Raw genomic sequence first — 20,661 nt, 5'->3', positions numbered from 1 at the left:
TGTCTATAAATTCACCTAATCCTCTTAAAACTTGCTGTTGATATGAATAAGAATACTAGGGAAGCTGCAAAAAGCCAGCATACTGTAAGCAAAATGGAAAGTCTTATTGCTATATAATTATTGCCTTGGTGCTTGAACTATTTCATTTATTCACCACAGTTAGTGATTAGGAACAGTTTGTATAAGTGCGGGATATGATAATGCTCTCTCTCTCTCTCTCTCTCTCTCTCTCTCTCTCTCTCTCTCTCTCGTAATATCAGGTTCTTAAGATCAAGTAACAAGTGCTAATGAATTTAATTAAGGCCGGAAGATGTGAAACCAAAGCAAGGGAAACTGTTATGAACAGCTGGTAAGGTTACATAATTAAACTAGAGCCTTCACTTAGTAACAATGCTTGACCGTATTACTAATGTTTACATAAGGCAGGCGTAAGGAGTAACTGAATGTGAAGAGCAAACCATCAATGTTTGGAAGCATTCAATTATTGTATAGTGAGCTTTGGTATTTCGTATCTCAGCAACGAGAAGGATTATAACTCTACGTTGATCTACTATATACTTTGGATTTGAATGGGATACTTTATTAAATCGGAAAGGGATATGAGAGACAACTTGTTTCCCTTGAGTGGTTATTCAGTTAAAGTAGTGGTAAATTTTTAAAAGAGGGAATGAATCTTTAGCGGTTGGGAATATGTAACACAACAATACCTGTGGTAATCAAGATTATCGGAAGGAATGTGATACGTGTGATGTAAATGTTTGAGTTTTGTTTGATATGTTTTTTTTAATTTTTTATATTGCTTTATCTGTTTAGTATTTTCCTGCAAGATATGCGGATAGTGAGCTGATTAGGGAAATGTTATCTACCAGGAAGGGGACCATAACTATCGGATTTTATCACTTTTATACGAGGAAATCGTTGCAATTACGTGTGATTTTTATATTTAGTCTATGTTAATCCATATACTTGGGTTAATTTGAGGGTTTAGACTATTTTCTCTGGTTAGTGCGATGTATGGCAAGAATGGCAACTGTCGACAGGGGCGGCCGGCGAGGTTGACAACTATTATAATTATGAGAGAGGGGGAGGGGGCCGGAAAGTGGAATTACGTGTATTTTATATAACAAGTTTGTCTATATTCATATACTTAGATGCAATAGAGAGATTAGACAATTTTATCTTATGACTAACGGCTGGCAACTATAAAGGAGATAATAATTGTGACAGGAGCGGCCGGCTATTAATGAGAAAAATAGACGAAATCACGTGTATTTTGCATATCTATTCTATGTAAATTTTTAAACTTTGACTGATTAGAGGGATTAGACTATTTGATCTAGTTTGTGCAGCTAATGACAGGTAGAGATGGCAACTGTGACAGGAGCGGCCGGCGAGGTTGGCGCGTGGCTGGCAGCCTGGCAGGGCGGCGCGGCCAGTCACCTGTCAGCATGGAAAGTGGGAGGATGTTCGCCGAGACAGTTCGTGTAGCAAAGGAATCTCACCCTAAAACAACCACTAAGACAATTAAATATGGAACAGCGGGATTCAGGACGAAGTAAGTATCATATACCACGATAATTACCTTCCAACCATCTGTAGTTATTGAGAAACGGGTGAGTTTTAAAGAAATTTTACTTTTTTTTTTCCCCTAGCGGTGTGAAAACCAGTCTGTCTGTGTGTGTGTGTGTAAATGCCAGGTGACAGTTAGTTAGGGGGCAAGATTCTTCCCTTTACGACCATATGGGAGGTCACGGCAGGTGTGGGGTCACGTGCAGGTCTTAATTGGGTATTGCAGATGTGCGGTTGGAATGTTGGGGTTTGCAGGTGTTAGTGATCTGGGAGTGCAGTGCAGGTGTGATTCAGGAATGTGGGAATGTCCAGCTGTTAATTATGAGTCTTGGAATGCCACAGGTGTCATGGAGTCTGGGAATGTACTGGTGGGAATGAAGTTAAGAATTTACTACATATGTGGCAAAATGTACAGGTGTGAATTAGGAATCTGGGAATGTGCAGGTGTGTTTTAGGAATCTGGGAATGTACAGGTGTGTTTTAGGAATCTAGGAATGTATAAGTGTGAATTAGGAATCGGGGAATGTAAAGGTGCGTATTAGGAATCAGAATGTACAGGTGTGTATTAGGAATCTGGGAATGTACAGGTGTGAATTAGGAATCTGGGAATGTACAGGTGTGTTAGGAATGTGGAAATGTACAGTTGTGTATTAGGAATTAGGAATGTACAGATGTATATTAAGAATCTGGGAATGTACAGATTTAAATTAGGAATCTGGGAATGTACAGGTGTAAATTAGGAATCTGGAAATGTACAGGTGTGTATTAGGAATTAGGAATGTACAGGTGTATATTAGGAATTGGCATGTACAGGTGTAAATTAGGAATCTGGGAATGTACAGGTGTGAATTAGGAATCTGGGAATGTACAGATGTGAGTTTAGAATATGGGAATATGCTGGAATTAGGATTTGAGAATGTGCATGTGAATTAGGAATAGGGGAATATGCAGGTATGAATTAGGAATCTAAGAATTAAGGATCTGGGAATATAGAGGTGGAAATTATCAAGGAATCAAAAGGTATGAATCAGGAATCTGGGAATGCACAGGTATAGATTAGGAATCTGAGAATGTACATGTGGGAATTAAGAATCTGGGAATGTACAGTTATAAGTTTGGAATCTGGGAATGTGCAAATGTGAATTAGGAATCTGGGAATGTTAGAAATAAAGAATCTGAGAATGTAGAGAGGTGGGAATTAAGAATCTGGGAATGTAAAGATAGGAACCAAGAATCCAGGAATGAACAAATAAGAACTAGGAATCTAGGATCATATGAGAATTAGGAATCTGAAAAAAGCACAGGTGGGAATTAGGAATCCAGGAATAAAGGTGATTGAACTTGGAATCTGGGAACATACAAGTGGGAATTAGGAATCTGGGAATATACAGATGGGAATTAGAAAAGTGTGAATGAATTGGAATTAAGGAATGTATTGTTATCCTTCAGTAGGAATCAAAGAATGCAAAGGTGTTTAATAGTGGGAATAAGGGAATGTGGTTATTTTACACTAGGAATCAAGGAATGTATGGTAGTCTCAGTAGGAATTGGGGAATATATGGTTATGTCAGTGGGAATCAAGGAATGTATGGTAGTCTCAGTAGGAATTGGGGAATATATGGGTGGTATTTAACAATGGGAGTGAGGGAATGTAGACTGTACCAGTGAATGAGGAAGCAGGGTTGTACAGGTGTTGGTCTGAGGCAACGCGCGAATGGTGGAGTGTGTGACAGGTGAAAGACGGCTTGGCACATAATTAAAAACTGGATTATGCATTTGTCATATCAGTGAGTCATTTTTGGTCAAGTAATTTGGCTGTTTGAAAAGTGGTATGTAATTTGACAGTCTGATGTATAATTGAAATACAATTATTCAAGTAATTTGACCATCTGATAAGTGGTATTTGATAAAGTAGATTATTTCATGCGACGTACAGTAATTAAAATAACAACTTTGTCTGATAAGTGGTAAGTATGTATTAATTAAAATAACTTGTTAGTTTAGTAAAGTGGTAGAGTGTGTAATTATCAAAGTAATTTGGTATCATAAGTACTATATCATCATTAAAGTAACTTATCTGTCTGGCAAGTGGTAGTTAAGGTAAATGATTTAGGTAGGATTGAATAAAATTGTTTGTAAATCTAAATATGAGCAGTGCAGTGCCAGCAGACTCTTATTGAACGTTGCCCAGTAGTGGAAACGAATCAACACTATCTCGTCCTTTACAGTTACCAGCGGTATCTGATAATATGTGTGAAGAAAGATAAGACCTGTGATAGCAGCTGATATGGGCTTGATGGATGAATTTATTGTTATTTATTGTAATTGGAATAGTTGTGGAGTTTTGTTATTGATTCATGAGATGTTTTTCAGTGCAAGATCCTCATGGTTTTCCTTTATGCTGAACTCATTAATTTCATCATAGTTACCTCCGTCATACTCTTTAATGATGTGCATTTTCCCACACATTTGTAACTTTCAGATAAAAAGTTAACTGAAGAAATTAGTTAATCATTATGTAGAGGGAAATATAATATGGGTGGATGCTTGTCTTTGAAAAATATAATGTTGGTTTTGATGCCAATTGTGACATGGTGCTGTAATGGAGATTTGTGTTCAGAATAGAGAAATCCCAAGGCTCCTCCTCAGGGGACTTGATGTGTAAGCTTATTGAGGTTTACATGCTCAATTCTTAAGTAATGATAAAATGGTGGTTGATCTAAGAATGCCAATATCTTGTGGAGATCTGAATGAAATAACAATTTTCAGGATATTCAGAGTGGCCGGGTTGTATGTTTCCATGTGTTTGATCTGTGCTGTGTGGGAGCCAGGCTCATAGTTAATGATGGTATAATTATCCAGGGCTGAGGAACTGGACTTCGTCATGTATCGCATGGGCATCCTGGCAGCCATGCGGTCCAGGGACACCAGAGGTAAGCCACCAGAAGGATTTCAGTAATGCATTTATTTGCAGTATTACATTTGAACTTTCATAGCATCTTTCATTCCCTATCTCTGTCACAGTCCTCTGTTAATTACTTTTCATCTCCATGTCCAGATATGGTTTTGCATACATAACTGTTTATCTTGTGTTTTCCCACTTTCACGTGAGTTAAACTTGACTGGCATCCTCAGATTTACTTGTTTCATTTTGGTTTTGCATTATCAGCTACAAAGACCCCCATTACTCTCATTTAGGAGACAGTCTATGGTTGAATGATTATAGTTATATGTGCATGTGTATGTACGTTTATAGAAGGTCATAGAGAATCAAACGTTTGAAAACTTATAATAGTTTGTTGAAGATTTTGATAAGCATCCTCTGTATCTCCAGCGGCCATTGGGGTCATGATCACTGCCTCACACAACCCAGTGCCAGACAATGGAGTGAAGCTGGTGGACCCTCAGGGAGAGATGCTTGCCCCTGCCTGGGAAGCACACGCCACCACGCTGGTCAATGCCACCGATGACGGGATTGCTGCAGCACTGGAGGCCATCACCAGTGCTGCCAAGATCAACACTGGGAATGCTGCTCTTGTTATCGTTGGCAGAGACACAAGGTGCTGGGGCTGTGTTGCTCATTTCCATTTGTGTTGTTTATATTTTATCTTAATATTGTCTCTGTATATTGTATTTCATGTGGTAATGAAGTATAATTGGTGTTAGGAGAGGAAATTTGGTACAAGTATTATAGAGGGTTTCTTTTTGCAGAATTATTGAAAACTTGGGTAACTACTGAATGTACACAAATCTCTTTTTGTATTTTCATAAATTTGCCTTTGTTGCTTTTGAGGAGGCTTCTTGTGTTGTTGAAAAATGTTGGATAGCCAGTTATAAGATACTTTAAACTAATGATCTATAACTGCCTCATGTCTCTTCAGGCCGAGCAGCAACAGCCTGCGTGACGCTGTGCTGGCGGGTGTGGCGGCGGCGGGTGGGGAGGTGAGGGACCTTGGCGTTGTCTCTACACCAGTGCTGCACTACATGGTGACCTGCCACAATGATGGCGGAGAGTACGTGGTGGTGGTGGTACTCTTTTGTGGTAGTGGTGATGGTAGGAGAGTACAGCAAAACTTGATTTGGAAACACGTGATTTACAAATATTGAAAACTAAAATGAAGTAGGTGGTTTTGTCCTTGTATGGACGTTGAATTTGCATTTGTATCAAAATTTCATAAAGTCCTGAAAATATTATTATTGCTTTAAGTGACTGGTTGATCCCAGTTTACAAGTTTTCTTATTTATAAATGTATTTTGTGGAATGTAACTGACTTATTAATCATGGTTCACTTTTTCTGTCTCCTGTACAAGTTCAATTTGATATTTTGCTCTTTGGTTGATGATAAGTTGGGTCATATTTGAATGGGCTTGTTTTAGGCTGTAATTTTTGGTGTTTGAGGGTGTAGCAGACAAAGTAGATATTAGTACAAAAATCTTCTCCAGGTATGGTGAGCCAACCATTGAGGGATACTACAAGAAAATTTCTCAGGCTTTTGTTACTCTTCGGTCTGGCGGCGCCTCCAATGGAAACTATGAACCTGTGATTTTGTTTGACGGAGCAAATGGAGTGGGAGCACTGGCCATGGAGGAATTCACGAAGCACCTGCAGGACTCCCTCAAGGTCACCATGTACAACAAAGGGGAGGGCATCCTCAACCACTTGTGTGGGGCTGACTATGTCAAGGCAAGCTATACATGAGTGTTTATTATAACCTTAGCTTAGAGCAGGGTCATATTTCATATTTTGTATTGCACTGCATCCATCAGGCATCAGAATGTATGCTTTATTTTTTTGGTTAGTGGCTTTTTTTTATGTAAGAGGGTCACTGGGCAAGGGAAACAAAACTGGAGGAAAAAATCCCACCTAGGTGTAAATCCCAAAAGAGATGTCAAGAGAATCATTGAAATTTGAAGGATAGGTGTCTTGAACAATAGCAATGCATTTTAGTCTTCTATCAAGGAAAATGTGCAACAGATGGTAAAAAGTTGGCTGGTAAATGCTAGTTTATGCAAACAGCCGGTTAATGGTGTGATAAGACTATGGGTGATAAAACTGTGGGTGTTCAAGTGTTCTCTATGGGTAGATACCAGATATCCTGGATTCCGTATTTACTTCTATGTGTTCAGAAAATATGTACTTGTCATATAGAATACCTATTTTTCTGACTGTCTCACTTGCATCCCACAGGTGCAGCAGAAGTGGCCAGAGGGTGTGCCCAAGACCCAGAATGTGAGATGTGTGTCGGTGGATGGAGATGCAGACCGTGTGATGTACAGCTTTGTGGACAGCAGTGGCCAGTACTACATGTTGGACGGGGACAAAATTGCTACCTTGGTTGCTGGCTACTTGAAGGAGTTGGTAGCAGGATCTGGTTAGTGTAAAGCAAGCTGTTTCTTTGAGTTATAGTTTACAAATTAAAAAAGATGAATATAGGAGTATCTACCCTGAACCTCCTGCCTCACCAGCTTCCTACATTTTATATGCTGATTTATTTTCAACGGTCTGTATTTTAGTGAGGTGTGATAATATATCTGAGGATATTGAGGGCAAATCAGGATAAATGTGCCTACTTTCATCAAGCAAAGATTATGAAAATAGCAAAAAATGAATGAAATCCTGTGAATCAATGAATGGCAATGAAATCCTTTTAATTAATGAGTGGTGACAAGTCTGTAATATGGAAGTGAATCTTTTGTTTGCCAGGGTTGAAACTAAACCTTTCCTTTGTTTGTCAGGGTTGAAGCTTAACCTTGGTCTTGTCCAAACTGCCTATGCCAATGGAGCATCCACCGCCTACATCACAGAGAAGCTTGGCGTGCCTGTGGCGTGCGTCAAGACTGGTGTCAAGCACCTGCATCACGCTGCTCAGGACTTTGATATTGGTGTTTACTTTGAGGCAAACGGTCACGGTACTGTGATCTTCTCCAACTCTGCCAGGCAAGCCATCAAGGAAGCTGCCAAGGGTAGGTGTGGCAGGGAAGGACGAGTGGTGGCAGTGGGTTAGTCTGTAACAAAGGTGTATTCCCTCCATTTCCTCTAAAAAAACTGAGTTAATGGCACAGTAATGGTGAGGATTTAGCTGGCACTATGATTTCATTGTTGTGGTGCCATAACTTTATTTTCATTTCCTGTTGGCTGTCTTGAGATCATCGTAACTACCTATGTGATTTTCGTTTATGCATTACATTTTGTTTATTTATTTATCATAGCATTCTGGGAATTTGTGTCATCTTAACTTATCACTGTTTTCTTACTTCAAATTCCTCTGACTTTTCATCCTATGAGTATTGAAAATTATGGCCATTCTGACTAAAATAAGCCAATTCACCATCACACTTCTGTTACTCCTAATAATCCTCAATTCCTTCCTTGTATATAAACACTAAACACTGGCCATTTCAGCTAAAAATGCTCAAGCTGAGAAGTTGGCCCAGGTACTTGATGTCATAAATGAGACGGTTGGGGATGCCATCTCTGACATGCTGCTGGTGGAGACGGTGCTTCATGCTCGTGGCTGGTCAGCACTGGACTGGAATGCTGCCTACACTGACCTTCCAAACAGACAAATGAAGGTATGTTCATGTTGTTTGGTATTCAACCTAGCAGTGTGTGGAAGGTGTTAGTGCAATGCTCCTCAGTGTAACTTGCTATGTACTGTCATCAATTGTTTTGGTACAAAATTTGGAGATTTGGAAGCAAGACTTGGTAAAGAGTAGATTGAAGTAGAAAAGATTTGTATGGCTAGATTGGCTAAGAATACATAAATGAGAAAAAAAGTTGATGTACAGATGTGATCAAAAGTTGTGAGGATCTTGGCAAAGAATTTTCACATTTTTTATCATAATTTTCAGGTTGTTCAATTGTTTTGCTTCTTTCTTTGGTGGTATCTTAGTAAAGGAAATGTGTATTCAGAAGTAGTAGAATGAACACATCATGTTTGTAGCCCAGTGCAAAAGGAATGTGGCTCCAGCTGAACCCATAAATGACTGAACCACACTGCTCTGTGATGAGACGATAATGAAGTATTCAGCAAACCTGCTATACAGCTTAGATAATTTAGTTTGTAGGAGTGAACTGAACAAAGTAGCAAGCTCAGGCATTAGTAGTATTGCAGCTGACCACATTTCAGGTGATGGTGGCTGACAGGGCTGTGATCACCACGACTGATGCAGAGCGAGTCTGTGTCACACCGGCAGGCTTACAAGACTCCATCAATAAAATCGTTGCCAACTTCCCAAAAGGCAGGTCTTTTGTGCGGCCTTCAGGTACAGAGGATGTTGTTCGAGTGTATGCAGAGGCCTCGACTCAAGAGAACACGGACAGTCTAGCAGTGCAGGTTGCATGTGCGGTTTATGAGCAGGCTGGTGGTGTGGGAGACAGACCAAAACCTCCTTGTTAAGAACACAACAGTGTCTTGATGAAAGCTGCATTGACAAGTGTCCAGCATTATTTCTTGAGATAAGTTTGGATGCTTTCTTAGATTCATTGAATATTTCTGTCTTCTGTTTATCACAGTTGATTGAATTTTTCTGCACAGTACAGTATGACAGCTGGCATTCTATGTGATTGGTCCATTTACCACTCATGAATCAGAAGGCATTTAAAAGTTAATTTGAGGCTATATTCCATATTGATTGGTACTGGGATTTGAGATGCCATTACTCAAGCTGGTGGTGGAAATAGCCTTGTTTTGCTTTGGATTTTAAGTGGAAAGTTTGGGTTTAGAATGGTAATTGTCTTCCCTGCATTAACTGCAAAACTTTAAAAAAAATTTGGCTTGTCTTTGTCGGTCTATAAAACAAAATATTTTGTTGAATGAATGACATTAAGCTTATTTAACTTATTATACATTCTGGATATGGAAATAGCACTTGCCCTAGTTTATCCTAGGTGATGTTCCTTGGAGGGCATGCAGTGAATATTGGCAGGCATTTTTATGGTGAGATTACTTACTTTGTCATTACATTCCTTTATGTATAGCAGAATACATTGAGTTATTTCAGAGGTTTTGGAGAGCTGTGTTTGGATTGAGTGCCTTAATGGGAGGGTTGACACAACAGCCAGGCAAGGTAAGCTGCTGGGTCAACCTGTTTGTAGTGCTGTCCATTAGTGATAAATGGGAGATTACCAACAAACACCAGGTAGATTTTTAATGCTGTAAAACTTGGTGTTGGTGCTTTTTATAGGCTAATGTTATTATATTCTTTATTTAAATTGGAATGATTTACGTTAATTCATTAATGTGAAATTTGAGTGCTTTGTGTATGTATATTTATGTACTGCACTTGTGTAGTTATTAGTTTTGTTGTTGTAATGGCTCTAGTTCTATGCTTGTGATATGCAGTTATTTTTGGTAATGGTGTCAAATATTTACTGAATGCAAAATGTTTGAATTGACTGAATCTTGGCCTGTGTGCTTGGAATTTTGTCCAAAGTCAGACTAATGTTTAAAGCATCTCAGGCAGGTTATTCTTCAGTCCTTAATCATGAGTTATGAAAAATCTGATTTATTTTACCAAAGTTGAATATAGTTAGTATGACCGAAAATATTGCAGTTGTTGACAATGCTCCAGTTCTGTTTTTGATCCTCCTGATGGCCAGTGGGCTTGGGGAGCTGGTGGAACAGCTGAACTTGTGGATGTTTGAGATGCTTCAGCATAAAAGCTCAAGAGTACTTTGAGAAGGAATGTCAGTGATAAAGAGCATGTACTGTAGTATATTCTCTTGTGCTGTGAAGCTCCATGACAGTTATGTAAAGAGTAGTGGATGAGTAGGTTGTTGCATGAAAGAAGCACAGAAATTATTCATATATTTTTCAGCAATATTACACAATTGAGGTTCTTCAGAATCACAAGGTCACACACACATCAATGAGAAAAAAGGAAAAGTAGCATAACATCAAATTTATTATGTTGTAGTGAAAATGCTGCTGACAATAACAAGTGTAAGGGCAAGGTCTGCATAGATGCCAACCTTTGCCACCACTCACCACAGTAGTGTTCACTCCTTCCCTGCACTTGCAAGGTGTTGTAAGTGTGATCCACACATCTGACTGGATGTTCTCAGTACAGGGTAATGGAACACACTAGGAAGGTGGCTCTTGCTGCTGATTAGCTTGCAAAGTCCCATTTTTAAAAGATTTTAAGTGATATAACTGTAGTATTCCTATCCCTATTTGTGAAAGTACTACATTATCCAAAAGTTAGTTAGTATGGTAGTCCAAAAATGGTTTCAATAGGAATGCAACTGCATGTTTTTAAAGACACTTAGTGCAAGCAAGGCCAATTAGCAGCTAAAGCATTGTATTGCCCCCATGTTTGCAGGAAGTACTGAGCCAGAGTAATTTTTAGGATCCAGAACACAATAAATAACGTAAGTAGGGAAAAATAACGATTTTTGTAAAAAAGATGTGTATAAAAAAAAATTCAAACTGCACAATGTTTTCCTGCACTGAAGGTGTACATTTGTTTGAGAGACTGGGAAATTTTTCTTGTGTTTTGCCCTGTTCCTTCATTTTTTGTTGGTAAACTTTTTTTTTTGTACATTTACCAACTTGTATGGCATGGATTAATAATAATATTCTGTACAGTAATGGTAATTCAAGAAATTGTATGGGTGACACTATCAGGTGTAACTATGGACGTGTCTTGAATTGGCACAGGTGGGTTGTGAGAGGATGGCACATTTTCCGGCACATTTTCCTCATTTACCAAGGGCTCATCAGTTAAGGACTGTCTTTCATCATGTACTAAAATAATTTGTGTATCTTCATTGTCTGGACCTAACGTATACACTGCTTTAGTATTTTCCTTAAAAGTTTCTATATTGCTGGGAGTTTCAAACTCCTGGGTTGTTCCTGTTACATCTGGAGTCTGGTCAGCATCCCCAGCTGTGGCCTGAACTACTGCTGGGGTTTCTAGTCTGTCACCTGAAATGTCTGTCTGCATTGTCTGTGTCAAGTCCATGTCAGAACCTCTCTCTTCTATGATAGTCTCTCTCACATTAAAGTCGAGGACTTTCTCTTCCACCTCGGGTAACAGATGTCGTATAGGGGCAAGTAATTCCTCACTTTTTAACTGACCACAGTTCTGAAAGGTACATAGGGAGCTTGTTAGTCCTATGGTAGAAGAACAGTAGAATAATCAGTGAAGGTGTCCTGCATTACAAGGTGCACTCTACATTACAAATGTAGTCATGATATTGACATTTGCACCACCTAATGGTGGTGCATATATCTCAAATTGTGCTTTCCCCAACTCCAACACACAGGATGTTTATGAATCATGTATTTATTTACTAAAGTCTTTTAAAAAAAGTAAAGACCAGGTTAGAGAACTAACCACTAATGACTTCAAATAGGAGGCAGCCAGTATAGGAAAGGTGCAGAGTGGCTGCTAAGGAACTTCTGTTGAAAACTACTTTTGTAAATTGCCCACTGCACTTTGCATTTGGTTAAATATATTGCATGAGACTAATTGTTAATTTCTGCTTTCCTCTCATTGACTAAGCAGCTTGTGATGACCAAATGGCTGACTCTGTGTACACAGAGTGTGCTAGCTGGCAGTCTGTGATACAGGTGAAGAGATGGCAGTGGGGTTGTTCAGTCCTCATGCTTCAGTGGATGGCCAATATTATCAGAAACTCCCATTCTAAGCTGATGACTGACATCTCAGCACCTGTACCATGGACTGCTACATTTCACAATCAGATGTCACCTGGGAATGCTCACACTGTTGGGGGGTTGGGACATTATGAGCTGCACTTGCCTTGGTGATAGGAAAGTAGAAATCAGCAATTAAATTCTATCATTTCAGGGATTATTATAATACATTTTGTTTTGTGTGTAATTTTGCAAAAAGGAATTGAGTTTCCAGCCACCTATTTAAGGTATCAAAGTATAGATAGAATAAGAAAATGAGGCACCCAAACCAACGACCTTTAGCAGCTCCATCCATGCCAGTAAGTGTGTAATATAAAAAAAACTTCATGGTTTTCATCATAACTAGTCAATTCTTTCAACCAGGATCTTTGGCTCCTAACCTGGTAAGAGAGGATTTCACTGATTGGCTGGAGTTTTCCTTCGTAGGGCTGGGCTACCTGTTGCATGCTCTAATAATCGTATTCAGCAGCACAAAATCACTCTAAATTTAATTAAGAAAATTTCCTAAAAATGTCAGATTGCATGATGAGTTTTTGTGAACACCTGGGTTTTGCAATCATTGCTGGTCACAATATCAATGAGAATCACATATCTAGTATACAAAGTAAACTACGGCATAGGCTACAAAAACATCACTGGAGCATGCAAGATGGAGCCCATCCCTTAGTCAATGAAGGAAAGGTGCAGCCAATTTTAACAAAACAGAGAGAGTAGTACGTACCTGTCTCTGAAGTTGGTTAACAGGAATACCAGTGATGAGTGATATTTGCTGGAGAGGATACAGACAGCGCAGACATTTATTGATGTGTGGGAAGAGGTCATTGGCCACCACAGAGCACATGCGCTGGAATGATGCCACCTCTCGTGCCGTGAAGCCAGAACTCTCCAACCTGTGCAGCTCAAGCAAAGCCGAAATAACCTGAAAAATTAAAACTTTTTTTTATAGAAATACTGAGCTTCAAATTGTAACGACCCATTTGCCATTAGTGGATATACATGTTGGCTCCCAAATTACATTCAGCAACAGGAAACTGAACTCCTCTGATAAAACCTCTCTATTTTAAGAACTAAAGCAAAGTTACTTTCTTGCTCACTTTTCCAAGAGACTGCTGGATGAGCTTCATGGCTCCTGAAAGAGTGGCCACAGGACAACACTGCCGCAAGGTGTTGAAGGCGGCCACCAGGCCATTCATGTAGTGAGCCAGTGGTGCAAACTCCATCAGAGACAGAGGTGGTCTGGTCTTGTCCTAGAAATAAACACATTATTTACACCTAAATGGGGATGGTCTGATAAAGTCATGTGAGCAGTGGTGAAAATAATGACTGGATCACATGTACATGCATAATTGCTGCAATCAGACTCACCTGTGTTTCTGGCAGAAGTGTTGCAGATGAACTTAGTTGTTGGGCTTCCATAAGAGAGAAACAGCTCAGAGTCTCATCAAATTTTATATTAGCAATTCTGATGTCCTTTTCAAGCTGTGTCAAGGCTGCTTTCTGTAAAGACGGAGGTGGATCAAATTGCTAACAGGTAAGCAGAGGCTGAAAATTTGACTCAAAAATGATATACAATGAATGCAATGAGTAACATGTACCCTTGATATTGACCGAGCCAGATATTCCACTTCCAACATCATTTCCAGCTGTACCAGAGTTCAGTTAATTACACCTTAAACTGCAGAATAGGGAATCCATCACTGCCCCTGTTGTGCCCTGAGGTACTGTTGAGGAAGCACCACAATTGCACACATGCTAAATACTCCATAAGGTTCAGTGAACAAAAAATTACTGAATGTATTATGCATGAATCCTTCACTCGTGTACTAATTGAAATTATAACTACTACTACATGTCAAACCATTTCAAAGTAAAATGAAGTTAAGATCTATCTATCAGAACTGGAAGGTACATTCTGATAAGGTGGTGATAGTTCCTCTACACTGAATAAATAACTCCGGCTTACAAAAATGCAGTGTAAATAAAAAAAAAAGTGGGAGGCAAAAATCAAAGATGAAAAGGTAGAAAGCACAAAAATAATCTATAAATGAAAACCTCGTCTTACCTTCACATATCTCACTAATGAACACTCACCTGGAATAGAGGGATTAAGAGGTTTCGGAAGTCGGCTCCAATGCGGCTGAAAGACTGGCCAAAGAACATACACTGCGCCAGGACAGCCTCCAGGTTGCCACCCACTCCTCGCTGCAGGTCCCTCTCCACCAGTCTGATGAACTGGTTAACCTGAGATGGTAAGGAAAAGAAGGTATTATACCTAATGTTCATCAGTCCTTTGTAGGAATTATCCTGATGAAATATGAACATTTTAAATCATCCCTATGTAACACAATGGATATATATATATATATATATATATATATATATATATATATATATATATATATATATATATATATATATATATATATATATATATAATTACCAAGCTTCCACCAAGAGGGAATATAAGATGATGTCAGATCTGCTCAGTGCATGACATGCCTCTGAAGGCAAAGATTTCACATGGTTATAAAGACTGATTCAACTCATCTTGTCCAGGATAAAGTGAAAGCTCTCAAAAGACACCTTAGCTTAAAACTTGTACCCTTCACATTACTCCTCAATATCTTGACAAATCTATCCTTCAACTTGTCAAATAACCTCAATCTGTCTTCATTCAACACATCATTACTGTGACAAATGAAGAGCTATTTCACAGATAGTACTAACAATTAAGAAATTTACCTTGTGCAATATCCAGCCATGGAATATTGCTTGTTCATTGACCTCAGGGTCCCCAAGACCAAATCTGTTGTCGTCATCAGAGAAAATGGCACGGTACTGTGTGACAATGTCAAAGAGATGCACCCTGGAGGCCTCCACCACCTTGATGATGTGCTGGTAGGCTAGCACGGCAGAGGAAATGAAACATTAGGCATGGATTTTACAGAAGCACTGTGATAAAAAGAGAATCATACTAAAATATGTAAGGCAATACAATACAGCTAAGTTTCTCAACATGAGTATATATCTTACCAACAAACTTGCTCTCCTCAAACAGTGAATGCATCCAATGACTCAAGGATGATTGAATGATTCAGCTAATCACTAATGTGAGCACTCAAGTTCTGGCATTCATGTCACATCTTACCATCTTCCCTTGGTATGCTCTTTAAGATGCCATTAAACCAAGAGTCTCGAGCTTGGAGGAACTTCAGTCTCAGTTCAGGCTCAGTGAAGACATCAAGACGCCTCAACAAGCCTGAAAGGTTTGGGGCAACATTACTTACTGCAGCTTCTCAGGGGAATGTTTTATTAAATGTTACAAATGACATTTGCACAAAAGTAGAGGTATAAGAGGAACTTGCATGGAAAAAGAAAGGAGAGTGAAAAGATGACAACAAGCAAGGAAAGGATTAAGTGATCTATCTTCCATCATGGCCAGCTGGGAAGTCTCTGGATCACACGTCACATGCATGTAGATAAAGAATTTCTCCGAGAACAAGAGAGAGAGAGAATTGTTAGATAAGCCATACTTAATCAGTCAGCCAAGTATAAAAAAAAGACAAAACTCACCTATCACTTTGAGGCACTGTGGCAGTGCCAGGGGCGAGCGTAGCTGTGCGAGGAGTTGGCTCAGCATGAGGCGAGTGCCTGCCTGTACCTCCTTCACAATGCCCTGCAGAAAGAATGCTGGAAATTACTTTGTGTCACTTGGGTAATGTGGCAGAGATGAATGACTGACCACCCAATGTGAATGTCATGTTGGCTATTAATCTTACCACAATAATAGGAATGTCTGTGTGTTTCTTCTCCAGCCGCCGGACATACGCCACAATCTCCAGAGCCTCCTCATAGTAACCGTTCCTCACGCAGGTGTCCATCAGCTGAGGCAGTTCAAGAATCTGCAGACAATTCAATGATCTCCTTAGAAAGACAAACCAGACTTCTAAACTATATATACCATATTTGATGGCTCATAAGACGCACCTTTTTTCCCCCAAAAAATGTCTCAGGAAATGAGCCTGTCCTATGAGGCCAAGGTTCAGTATTGAGGCAGTGGTTGGTGGTAAGTCTATGGCAACAGAGACTCTAAAATCAAACCCCAGACATCTTCACACATGTAAACAAAGTGATGATTGGCACTACACCACAAAATTCTTTCTTTCAAGGTAACAATATATAATAGGTCATACTTATCAGTAACTCACATAAAATGACACCAATCAGGAAGAATTTGCCTAAGTAACCAAGCACCACGCATTGCATGTACCAAAACAAACACGCAGTTGGTTATACGCCAAACCCGGCGACACAGGCAAGCTTCACTGCATTCTTTAGTGTGATGCTGTTACTCCTTGAGATATGACACTTTCATACTATTAAAATTGCACCTATCTTTTAACTTTCTTTTGAACAAACTTTATTACCCCTGTAGTCTCTCACAGTCACTGCCGACACCATATGCCAGATACATGTTTACATCTCGCAACAAGATTGGTACGTAGGCTACTAGCAAATATTAAAGTTTTTAAATGCAAAATATTGGGATCTAATAATGATCTAAATGCATGTGAGAGTCTTCAAATGTCAGGTGAAATCCTTCACTTCATATTCAGAGCTTAAATCCACTCATTTATCTTTTTTTTTTCATTTCAATGTCTGCCAAAACTGGGTGTGTCTTATGAGCCCATGCATCTTATGAGCCATCAAATACAGTACTTTACATACATATGTTTCTTATGTAATTAAGAAATACATACTGGCAAATTTATATTTACTATGAATACTCAATTTGATTCTATGAAGTTGTCAAAAATATATTTCCATTTGCTCTAAACTATGAATGTAAAATCTCTATTTATGTATAAAACTGAAAATATTACCTTAGAATATTGAAAACTAATTAAATTGAAATAAAAATCCTACAATTCTTCTCAATTTACATTTTTTTTTTGTTTATAAACTTTAAGAACGAGACTTGTCTGCAAATGACAATTCACCTGTACTTAACAAGACATGATGTTGTGTCCAGCTAACCTCAAGTAGCTGTGTGTGTTTGGTGAGAGTGAGTGAGGTGAGGTGTCTTGACTGGGCCAGGTTCTTGGAAGTGGCCAAGAAACTCTCAACACTTGTTCTCAGGTTAGGAAGACAGGAAGACAATCCCTCCAGGTGACTTTCCACACTGGTAAACTGCAAGCAGATGAGATGATGATGCACACTACAAAGTGGTGGGTAAACTATATATTGTCAACTCACAACAATCAATCCCAAACACACTAATCCAAGCCAGACGTGCATAACAAATTTCCTTCAGAGCACCAGACTAATATTAGTGAACTTGTTATCAGAAAAAAATATCATGTCAAAGAAAGATAATTTGGGAACAGGCAAGGGCAATTCATATATGCAAGTGTCAATTGATATTCAGTGAGGGTTGACAGTATATAACTTGAAAATGCTGAGGACATCAGTCTTCTATAAAGAAGTATTATCAATGGTAATGAATGACAAACATTTTTTCACTCACATCATTGTAGATGGTCTTGGAACAGTCAGCTGTGTGGATGAAGGTCTTGTAGTTGGTGTAGGCGAGGTCCTTGGTCTGATCCAAAATGGCATTCCTTTCTTCATGCAGGTGTGCACTCTCCTTGCCTGCATTAAGTACAAATACAATAATACAAACCTATGATTTTTAAATATTCATACATATCTGTACCATCTTTCAAGAAAGTTCATGGAAAATAAAACAAAAAAATATTGGTATTATTCCAGAATCACTACAAATTCACTTCTACTTTCATGACGTGTCTCACTGGCTAGAGCTTCTTGTGCCGAGTATTTTGAACCCCTTAATGTATATATTTACTGTGCAGTGTTGGTGAGGTTACTAATGGTATTTGCAAGGATGAAACTATTTTCTTCTGGTAAATTCTGATGTGTTTTTCACTAATTTGTAATCAATTTTTGTCGTAAATTGCTGTTTCTTGGGGGGGGGAGGCGAACATGACAAAGGAGCAATTTGTGACAGAAAGTGGTGGCAGATTATTTAAAAACACATCAAAACTTATCAGAAAAAAAAAGTTTTGTCTGTCATATGAAGTTTGTTGAGGAACTGGAAATTTATCAAAACATACCCAGTTTCTCCACACCACAGGAGGCCAGCTGGATGATGTAGTTAGGAAAGTCATCATTCTCATTCCAACCGTCTGAAAACACAAGATTCACAAACAGTTCCCAAGATTGTCTAGAAAGAATTACTATAATGCAATAGACATCAAGTACATAAAAATCCTTACATTGAGCAAAAAACACAGTGAGTAGAGGACGGGAGAGGGAGACAAGGAGGAAATGAACCAGAACATAAATAAACTGGAGGAAAGGGACAGTATTACAGCACATATTTATTAGATTAGGTAATAAATGTCTCCAGTTTTCAAAATATGGCGTCTCACCCTTAGACTTTTTACATATGTCCAAATTTAGCTTCCCCCACCATAATCAACCCCCCACCAAGTCCCCGAGCTTGTTTGAAGGATTTAGGTGAAGGAGGGAAAAATTGGGTAATGGACTCGTACATACTACAATGCACATCACTTATTGGGAGTTGAATATTTTACACTGACAAGAGAAACGAAGTTGTGTATCAAACTGCAAATTTACCCTGCTTGCCATAAATGATATGCTTAACCTATATTTTCCAATCGTGCATTTTAATACCCCGCAAGCAACTCTACCCAAACATTACAAGACCCAAGCTCAGACACTAACAGGCAGCGTGTGGCCGTCACGACACACTGCTACCCGACACGCACTGAGGAAGACCATAGGAGTATATGTCCGAAAGGAAACTGTCAGCGGGGAAAAAACGCCAGGGTGAAAATCTGTTGGGGGAAATAAACCCTGCCAATCAGTCCAGCACAAGCTACAAGCCAAGTTTCCCCTGCACCCTGACGCCCACCAACACACACACACACACAGGCATCACCTTACCAGGAATCCCGTCCTCGAAGAGAAGATTGGCCACCTCCTCTACTTCCACCTCCATGCCGGTGCTGACGTCCCAATGCTGCCTGTCTGCTGCCTGGCCGTGCTGACGTCACCTCCCACCTCCTGTCAAATGTTACTTTTATCACTTAAAACTCCTACATCATCATACATGGAAGAAAAGTAAACAAAACTACTCCACATATCTATCTAACACTTTTCAGAACCAAAGAAACCAATAAAAGTCAGCACACATAAAAATATAATAAAGGGCAGGAATTCCCTCTTTCCAACGGTGCGGTGTTCATGTTAGGATCCGTTTTAGCTCTACTTGCGTTTCCTTTTCAGGGTTTGTGTCTTTCTTTGAGGGTAGGAAGAAAATAATGGAAAGTCGTAGTATCTTTCAGAAGCAGGAGGAAGACAAGGGAGGGAAGAATGGATGAAGAGAAGAAACATCTCCGAGGAAAGAAAGAAGGAAGGATGAAGTGAGGAAGTACAATTTATGAGAAAGGAGAGGAATGAAGAATGGATGAAATGAAGGAGCAACATTTCTGAGGAATAAAGAAGGAAAAATGAATGGAGGGAAGGTAGGAGTAGCATACTGGAGGAAGGAGAGGAGGAAGGAAAAGGAGTATAGTACCTTTGAGGAGAAACGATGAAAAAAAAAAAAAAAACTTTTGAGGAGGAAGAATGAATGAAAGATGGAAAGAAACAGTGTAGCACCTAATAACCTTACCTTCCTGGCTAGTGTGGCATCCTGTTAGGTATTCACTCTTGACGCTTTCCTTTTTTTACGTGAGTTGTGGCAATGGTTGTGGTAAATCTATTACGCTATTTCTATTTTTTGCTTTCTCTCTCTCTCTCTCTCTCTCTCTCTCTCTCTCTCTCTCTCTCTCTCTCTCTCTCTCTCTCTCTCTCTCTCTCTCTCTCTCTCTCTCTTAAAACACCTAACAGTCATCCATTTAGGGTAAATTTTCTGAGATCTTACTGCTCTATAAGGGATGTTTGGTAACTGTCCAGTTTGTAATTTATCGAAGAAATATTTATAGATGAGTTGTATAAATATTTCGTTGATAAATTACATACAGGACAGTTTGCAAGCATCCCTTATAGAGCAATAACATCGCAGAAAAATTATAGTAACTGGATGACTGTTAGGTTAAAACATTACATAGGGCGGAAGAGAACTATATGTAAAAGATTAAAACCAGGGGAAGAAGTTTTAAGGCCACAATATAATGAATTAGTTAGAATAGTCAGGAGGTTGACGAGTAAAACTAAAAACAATTATGAATTAAAGTTAGCCATCCGGGCGAAGACGGATCCCACGGAATTTTATCAGGTATATAAGACGAAGAATAAAGAAACAATAGGCCCATTAAAGGTAGCAGATGGGGAACTGGTTAGTTCTGAGGAAGAGATTAGTAAAATTCTGAACGAGTATTTT

The 20,661-nt window shown here is 39.1% G+C and overlaps 2 protein-coding genes across 2 annotated transcripts; one reads left to right on the top strand and one right to left on the bottom strand.

Moving 5' to 3' along the window:
• The first annotated feature begins 1,337 nt into the window (after positions 1-1,337).
• On the top strand, positions 1,338-11,177 carry LOC135089291 (phosphoacetylglucosamine mutase-like). The gene is made up of 9 exons (XM_063984790.1): positions 1,338-1,555; positions 4,432-4,502; positions 4,904-5,129; positions 5,451-5,582; positions 6,013-6,253; positions 6,758-6,941; positions 7,306-7,533; positions 7,973-8,142; positions 8,700-11,177. The coding sequence occupies exons 1-9, from the start codon at positions 1,353-1,355 to the stop codon at positions 8,967-8,969; spliced, it is 1,725 nt and encodes a 574-aa protein (XP_063840860.1). The 5' UTR covers positions 1,338-1,352; the 3' UTR covers positions 8,970-11,177.
• On the bottom strand, positions 10,366-19,363 carry LOC135089290 (conserved oligomeric Golgi complex subunit 8-like). The gene is made up of 13 exons (XM_063984789.1): positions 19,221-19,363; positions 18,365-18,436; positions 17,758-17,882; positions 17,268-17,420; positions 16,010-16,132; positions 15,804-15,906; positions 15,379-15,489; positions 14,973-15,133; positions 14,322-14,471; positions 13,596-13,727; positions 13,325-13,477; positions 12,952-13,149; positions 10,366-11,658 (listed from the first exon to the last, which is right to left on the bottom strand). The coding sequence occupies exons 1-13, from the start codon at positions 19,273-19,275 to the stop codon at positions 11,170-11,172; spliced, it is 2,025 nt and encodes a 674-aa protein (XP_063840859.1). The 5' UTR covers positions 19,276-19,363; the 3' UTR covers positions 10,366-11,169.
• Between the last annotated feature and the right edge of the window lie 1,298 nt (positions 19,364-20,661).

This window comes from Scylla paramamosain, chromosome 32 (genome assembly GCF_035594125.1).
Source record: "Scylla paramamosain isolate STU-SP2022 chromosome 32, ASM3559412v1, whole genome shotgun sequence".
NCBI classification, from domain to species: domain Eukaryota; kingdom Metazoa; phylum Arthropoda; class Malacostraca; order Decapoda; family Portunidae; genus Scylla; species Scylla paramamosain.
The sequence above is the reverse complement of the archived record's forward strand: the minus strand, read 5'-3'. Positions and strand labels throughout refer to the sequence as shown.